We start from the raw sequence: 8058 nt of genomic DNA, 5'->3' as shown, positions 1-8058 counted from the left end.
AAGGAATTCTGATTCTGATTCTGATTGAATAATTAGTGTGTTTTTTGGGAAGGTTTCCCATGTTCGTCTGCGTCGAACGAACACATCGCACGACATCGCCTGCGACTTATTTCGATCGTCGCGTCGAATTATCGCCCGCTTCCTCGTGAGCAAACATTGCATAAGCAGCAGTACAGAAATAAACTTATTTCAAAAAAATGTCAGATGTTTATCTTAAAATTATCCCACAAAAACACACAGAACAGTCAGAGATATGAAAAAAAAGTATTTTATAGGGACAATGTGATAAGAAATTTGTGATCACTCCGTTACAACAAAGTAAGTTTCCTTTAAAATGTGGAAGCAAACGACAGAAGGATAACCTGAGAATCACACATCAGCTCTTCTCATTTTAAATCACAGGCACTTAACTCACAGTGTATATACAAGCTGTAACAGCCCACTTCACTTCCAACTGGTTTGGGGTCAAATCTCTTATAGGTAGCTAAGGGTTCATTATGGTCCCTGTAATCAATCAATGGACTGATTACCAAACAGATGACATTAAAATGGGACAGAAAAAGCATTAAATGTAATGATGGGACAAACAGCGACTCTGATAAACACACAAACATCAGAGGTACAAGGTTAAAAAAAATGTCCACCTTGCTTAATTGCTCTGGAAGAACAAAAGCCTCAGGGACACTGACCAAGATGAACAACAGAATCCATACATTAACATTTAAGTGCATACTGAGCCTGTTCAAGCAGACAGAAATGCTTTGGGCTCTGAAACCCTCCACTGGAGGCCTGCAGCAAGTTTCTGGATTAAAAGTCCCCCTTTTTTTAAATTCTTGAACATGGGAGTAAACCACTGATATAACGCTGTAACTTTAACCTCCATTTTCTAGTTTCATACTTATCAGTATGTTTCCACTTGCGCTGATGTCGCTTCATGAGGAAGGGGACGCAGTGGCTCAAGGGCACTTCAGCAGGGCAGACGTTTGGGGTCAGGAAGGGACTTAAATCACTCACACTTTACAGTAAAATCCAACTAACGCCAACACTGACAGATCATCTAGATCTCCTGAGGCAAGCTAAGAAGCGTTTATAGTAAACCTTTAACATCTATAGTGTCAGAATGAATCTACATTCTATCGTGAGTACCTCCATTAAAGAATACGACTTATGAACTGCTGATATCTTAATTCTGGTGTCAAATGAGTGTTAAATGCGAGTCAATAAATGGTTGTGAATGACTCACAGTGTTTTCTTTCAGCTTATGAAGAGTACCAGATGGATCGGAGTAGAGCTGCAACAAATAGCCAAAAACGATCAATTAGACACACAATTTTCCTAATCGATTAATCGTCTCAGTCCTCAGTCATTTTCAAGCTAAAAATGTCAAACATTCGGTGGTTCCACCTCTTTAAATGTGAGGATTTGCTCCTTTTCTTTGTCATTTATGACTGCGAATGAAAGGTTTGCATGTTGGCTGCACAAAAAGAAACACTTTGAAGATTTCACTTCAGAAATTGGGCATTTTTCTTTTTTATCCTCTTTTTTTTGACATTTTTTAGACTGAAAGATTAATCAAATAATCATGAAAATATTGGCAGATTAATTGACAATGAAGACAATCATTAGTTGCAGCCCTACACAGAAGCACTACAGCAACATCTCAGCTGAGCCGAGCTCTAGTACACTGAACAGGTAGTGAATACTTCACAGTATTACAGTTTAATCGCGTCTGCTCTAGAGAGATCATCCATGACTTTTCCAACATGGAGAAGTGTTGTTTGACTTCATTCAGAGCTGCAGGTATGTGGAGATGAAAGGGTCAGTGGATATCGAGACAGATAATCTGCAACATAATCACAAAAAATGTCAAAAATAAAATAAGATAAAATGAAATAAAAATTGCTGCTTCCAACTTCTCAAATAAAAAATTGTCTTTTATGAGAGTAAATCTAACATCTGTGTTCAGACTGTGTTGTTTAGAGACCAATCAACAACATATTCTGCAGTTAAAATCGTTCATTTTTGTTTTGATTTGAGTTGATTGTTTTTATGTACTGTATTTTATAACCTCATACAGCACAGTCCAATTAAACAAACTCCCATCCACCTGGTACCTCAGTAGAGTAAAATAAACCACAAAAACTACTTGTAAATATTTGGCCCGGGACTTGACACCCCCCGAGGGGGAGTTCAGTCCACAAACAGGACAACGTGACGAGGAGACCTTTTTGACTAGCAGTATTTCAGGCAGCCGCGGTGAAATTTCCTTGAGATGTTTCAGAGTGAACTTGGCTTGTTTGTGAAAGGTTCTGCAGACGGTGACTTTGGTCAGAACGTTTATCCGCTGACCACAACAGCAGATATGAATCAACATTAGACAACACAGCTTGATTTCTGACAACGTAACAGGCCCTCTAAATGCGTGAGAGTTTGCCTGCCACACCCGAAACTGTCCAGTAACTGGCCGGTGGCTGGCAGAACATCCCACTGTGGAATTACTTCTGAACAGTTTAAAGTGCTCATGGTCTCTGCAGCAGATTGACAAGTTGCTCTTTGGATGTAGTTTGGACGGTTTAGGACGGATGCAGAAGCTCTAAGAGGGCTCCAACCGCTCCGAAGTAACCCTAAAAACGAGCAGAAAAGAACTTTTTGAGTTGAGCCCATCAAACCACGAAACTACACTAAGGTCAGTAAGTGGCAGAGTTACTTACCTCATGCCGTAGGAAGAGCGCCTTGAGCTGTCCTTTAGACCAGTAGTCCATGGCGTAGGCCAGCAGCTTCATGGAGAGGGTGTTCACTCTGAGGAAGTTGCCCACAAACACCACTCTCTCTATGTTCTGAGTAATGAAAGAGAACAGCCATAAAATAAATAGGGTGACACGTGAGCTCACCTCACAACAGTACAAACACACAACTGACAAATGTTATCCATGTGTCAAACTGTCCTTTTCACATCTGTGTAACCTGCAAACGCAGTGAAGATAGCATTTATTTATTGGCATATGACATTACTTACTGCAGAGGAAATAACAATAGTAGAAGGCATAAAAATGAAGTTGAGACATACTTGGACACATCAGCGTTTTACTCAAATAAAGCAGGAAAAAAACTGATTTATGTTGTTGCTTTCTAACTTATCTGTAAACAACCGCTGAACATTCATTGTTCTGGCTGTGTGTTTGAGAGATTGGTCCTTTGCTAAATTAGAAAACACATCTCATTTATTACTGTTGGCTCCTCGTAGCTTTAATTGGTTTTTGCGTCAGACGCTGCCTGCTTCGGGCTGTCAAAAGACGTGCTCCTCTATGCACTCATAGCCCTGTACAATGCTGCTTGATCAAGACGCCACAAGGCAGCACCGTAAAGAGGCTGAACGCAAAGAGGAAACGGTCGGCAGGAACACCGCCGACGAACAGACTTTTCCACAGACTGGTCGATCTAAAGCAAGTCATTTCGATCATCCCAAAAATCGGGCTACGATCCAAACCCTCGGCAAACAAAAGAAATGATCACCTCTTACACGCTTTGCACAGTCCCCTGACATCCATCCATCTTGGACTCGTTTGGCCAATAAAACAGACAATAAAACACTCTCTCCCTTGTCACTGACCTCATTGAGAGCACACATCCTGGTGATGGAGCCGATGTTATTGGTAATGGTGACCAGGGTTGCCCTGGCCAGGTCCTCTTTGGACACAGACTCCCTCTTCTCTTTGGACATCATGTTGCCAAAACTACCAAATCAAAACACGAGACAAATCAGACGAGCAAAGACTCAGAAATGTTATGCATTACTGGTGCTTAAGTGCTTTTGTTCAACCACTTACAGGCTGAGATTATCACTGTGTGTCTGAGAACTGTGCAGAAGGATCCCTACAGAGTGAGACCCTTTAGTTCAACACTGAAATCATTTTTGTTTAACCACAAACACGAGTCTCGCTCAGAAATCTCATGAGAGGTGAGCTGTTGCAGGAAGACGACGGTGGACATGCGAGTCACAGCTTACCAAGAGGAAATGTCAGCAAGAATTTATTTCCAAGGTCATAGCTGAACATTTCACTGATTTCAACAATCAGATAAAGAAACAAACTGCGACAACTCATCTCTCGCTAGACTTTAGAGCAAGACGTCTCCCTGGGACAGAATTATGTTTCACTTTTTCCTGTATAAAAATACAGGGCCCAGGCTCATGATCTACAGTAAAAAAAAGAAAAAGCTGGTGTAAAGCCGCACCTTGAGGCTACAGCCCAGCCTGGCAGCCCAAACCTCTCGTAGTCTCCTCCATAGATGTCCCGAACCAGTTTGTCCACGCGGGTGCTTTCCCCTTGAGAAGCCATTTCTAGAGCCTCCTCGAAAGTAGAGCAGCCAGTCAGCAGGCAACAAAGGCCCAGGAAGGTCCCACCACCGAGGCTGCAGACACACACGGATCAACAGAGATGATACATTAACTCTTAATATCCTAAGAACCCAAAATACAACAGTCTGCGTTATAATCTAACCGTCTGGCTGAGTGGGGATTGCGACATCTTTAACTGGAGTCTAAACTTGAGGACAAAAAGGAACGTCTCTGCCATTACAGACTCCCACTTCAAATACACCAATCTGCTGTCTCCTTCTGAGCACAAATGGCCATTATGTTGTAGAAGAACTACGCATTCATGAGTCCTTTTCAGATCCACCAGACAGAGAAACCACACGTAAAAATAAACCAGTGGGGACAGCAGGAGGAGGGAAAACTTTCAAACTAAACTCCAAGCAGACGAACAAAGAACCACGTTGCCTCAGCTCACGACCAAACAGTTGGTAAAGGAAGTGGTTTGGTAACCAGCAACTAAAAAAATATGCTGCCATGTTTCACACCAAGGCGTGAGGGAGACACGGAGGGCAGACATCAGCAAACAGGCCACCCACTTGACTGGAGTGCACCCTCCTGCTATCAGCTTCTGTGCGGTTTACAGGTGTCACGTTTCAGGTTTTCTCTTTCTGGTCTGTTATGGTTTCCTGTTTACAATCGGGGTCAGTGACAAGCAAAGCAAAGCACACCAATCCGATCCAAACCAATATGTCTTTACATGTGTAATGCTGCCCTCCACAGTCTATCCCCAGATCATCAATACAGACGTTAGATGGTCGGATTTTGAAGCAAAGAAAACAGGCAAGCATCCATGCCAACAATAAGCAGGTTAAATATATAATAACAAAAAATGGCTCAATAAAGACCTTTTGCATCAATACATCTATTGGGGACTTGAAAGTTTCAGTGTGCAGACGACCTCCTGCTTGCCTGCACCGCAACCCAAATGAGGCTGCACACTGTTTACCTTCTTTGCTAAGATTTAAATGAACAATTTGCAAATTTATGGCAAATGATGTTTATCATCAGTTTCTTTACCAACTACTAACATTGCTGCTTGTCTTCTCAATTCATCTATTTATTGTTTGGTTCATACAACATCAGAAGACAGCAGCCAATGACTAAAAATCAAAGTCCAAATCTCCACCACTGATAATTACCTGGTCCCTGTAACTCGTTTGTAGCTGCTCTCAGAGTAGACGGCCAAGATGCTGACCCCAGACCCTATGTTGACCAGCAGCAGAGGGTAGGGGTTCTCCAAAGCGTAGGGCTTCTGGACACAATGATCTGGGTCCGTGGGGTTTTCAAAGTAGTAGCACTCGGAGGGCCCGCTGGACACCACAGAGTCGATGTACAACACACCCCGAATCAAACAGTCCAGCTCATCCAGCTTGTGAAGCTGCAGGTCCGCCATCTTTTTGTTTTTGGTGAGAGGAAAGAGAACACGGATTGCATCAGTAAGGGGATGTGGTCAGGACACGCAGGCAGGAAACTGGGTTAGGAGGGAAGGCAGGGGGTAAGAAAACAGGAACTTTATTAGAATTCAACTGGAATACATCTCACCAAGAAAAGTTAACAAATTGCTTTTGTGACATAAGTTTACACCCACTAACACACATTCTTTCTTGCTTAAATTAGTAGGTAACATGTGCAACTGTACATCCCACAGTATCATAAAAATCTTTGCTTCTGAAGGGACCAACAAAGCAACAGTCATGATTTATCTCTTTGTGACAGCTGTTTAAATAATTCATGCTTTCTTGTGCTCCAAAATACAAAATTTGAAGACGTGTCAGAAAATGTACTTTAATTTCTTGCCAAGACCTTTACAATCAGGAAACCATAAGTTGCCTTTTCTGTCGTGGTATTCAGCGAACGTGGATTTCAGGTGCTCGCCATCAACGGCAGTTCTGCTATGATTACACGAATTTCAAACACACACAAGCCATAAATATGTTATGACTTAATAATTCTCTCCGTATTTTCCAGCCTGTAAAACCAACCAAAACAGAGCAACTGCAGACCCACCGTGCGGAAATCAGACTCAAACTTGTACGCCCCACCTCCTGTGGCGCAGAGGGTGGTGTGGAGGCTGGAGAAGTGCTTGTTGCGGCCCATCTGCAGAAAGACCGGCAGGTCATGCGTGGGGAAGCGGATGAAGTGCAAGTTGCCTGTCCTGCCGCACAGCGTCAGGTCCTGCAGCTCCAGATGCACGTCCCTGATGCCCGTTTTACCATAAGCGGTGTTGGAGGTCAGGTAGCGCCGGATGCTCTTGAGGTTCTCCACCTCTTCCTGCTCCTCCTCTGCTGTGATGTCTTTGGGCTCAAAGTACACCAGCTTGACCAGAGTGCCTCCAATGTCCATCCCAAACCAGGGGAAGGCTGCAATATGTGAGATAACATATAAGCAAAAAAAAAAAAATGTTCAGCAACCAACGTTTTGCTTTCTCTTTTGCACTGAATGACAATATCATATGGTATCGTTTAATGTTTAAATGATCAGAGACACTGAGGACAGACAGAGCTGATGTCTCATTGCTGGCCGACATAATGACAAGCAGCTTCATCCACTGAAGCAGCAGTACAGTGTGTACCGTGAACGCCATCTTGTTGCAAAACAGATCCTGGCTATTTGCTGCCACTACACCTCAGCGATATTACATTGTAACACCAATGCCAAAACGATTTTCTCAGCTATAGCGTTATCACAACACATTATGCAGCAATTTTTGATTTATTGTGAAGTATACATGGGGCCAATTGGACAATTTTCTTTCCAAATGTGCATTTTCACTGACTGTCTTTTGCGGGGAACGCCTCTGATTTTTGTAAACATGCAACGGTGCCTTTGCCAGTAAATACACAGAGCCCACGATAGCAACATTAACACCTACGCGGCCTTGTTTTCTTCACCGAGTCGACCCTCTGCCTCGCCGTCGGGTTGGACGTCCGGTCGGATGTGGCTCTTGGTGCGGACGCGGCTGCCTCATTGTTGGGCTCGTTGCTGAAATAACCGGGCATCTCCTTGTTGGACCGCGGATGCTTCGTGGGCGTTTCGTCTTCGTCGATACTTTCATCGTCGCGTTGGTGGCCATTGAACGCCATTGAAATGACAAATTAGCTACACATAAGCTTGTAGTTTATGATAGATTAAACCACCACACGTCAATGATTTCTGTGGACTAAGAAGCCCAAAGCTTTAGAAGCTAGCTAATTGGCTAGCTCAGTAGCCGTGTCGTTACAGCGCCCGGCTACATGTCCTTTTCATGTTCGCTGTCAGAGTGAGGTGGGCGGGGCCAGTAGCTGATTGACGGACTCGAGAACCAATCAGATTGCGAATACGTCAGCCCCGAGAAGAATTTTAAAAGGAAGATGATGTTACATTTTTCTATAGGTCACACTAAAAGTACATCATGTATGCATAAATGTAAAGGTGAAACACGCAGTATTTTTTAACCCCAAACAAATCATGAAGAGTACATGTGCAAAACCCGACATCATGCACCCGACCAGCTCCAACAACATAGAAGAAGTTTTATTGTTCTGCTCGTCATAAAAATGTACTCAGTTCATAAATTAGTGAGGTAATTGAAGTGCAAAAGGTGTCGTTCATTTGTCTTTTTCAGTTTAGACTTGATTAAGTTTTCTGTCAGCACTGTTCTGTGTTCTGAGTTGACAAATGTGTGGTTTCACTGAAGGAAATTC

General features: G+C 43.1%; 1 protein-coding gene across 1 annotated transcript; it reads right to left on the bottom strand.

Moving 5' to 3' along the window:
- Nucleotides 1-257: 257 nt before the first annotated feature.
- Nucleotides 258-7648, bottom strand: pank2 (pantothenate kinase 2). The gene is made up of 7 exons (XM_046412626.1): nucleotides 7248-7648; nucleotides 6383-6735; nucleotides 5515-5768; nucleotides 4234-4410; nucleotides 3611-3734; nucleotides 2712-2837; nucleotides 258-2624 (listed from the first exon to the last, which is right to left on the bottom strand). Exons 1-7 carry the CDS (start codon nucleotides 7456-7458, stop codon nucleotides 2574-2576), a joined length of 1296 nt encoding a protein of 431 aa, XP_046268582.1. The 5' UTR covers nucleotides 7459-7648; the 3' UTR covers nucleotides 258-2573.
- Between the last annotated feature and the right edge of the window lie 410 nt (nucleotides 7649-8058).

The sequence above is a fragment of the Scatophagus argus genome, chromosome 15 (genome assembly GCF_020382885.2).
Source record: "Scatophagus argus isolate fScaArg1 chromosome 15, fScaArg1.pri, whole genome shotgun sequence".
In the NCBI taxonomy this organism is placed as follows: Eukaryota; Metazoa; Chordata; class Actinopteri; family Scatophagidae; genus Scatophagus; species Scatophagus argus.
The sequence above is the reverse complement of the archived record's forward strand: the minus strand, read 5'-3'. Positions and strand labels throughout refer to the sequence as shown.

What these genes read in the sequence shown, in the direction of transcription:
- pank2 (XM_046412626.1), bottom strand. Translation starts at nt 7,458, where the DNA reads ATGGCGTTCAATGGCCACCAACGCGACGATGAAAGTATCGACGAAGAC. An exon ending in GGTGAAGAAAACAAGGCCGC is followed by an intron (nt 6,736 to 7,247) that starts GTAGGTGTTAAT and finishes CACATATTGCAG; the next exon opens with CCTTCCCCTGGTTTGGGATG. An exon ending in GGCTGGGCTGTAGCCTCAAG is followed by an intron (nt 3,735 to 4,233) that starts GTGCGGCTTTAC and finishes TTGATTTGGTAG; the next exon opens with TTTTGGCAACATGATGTCCA.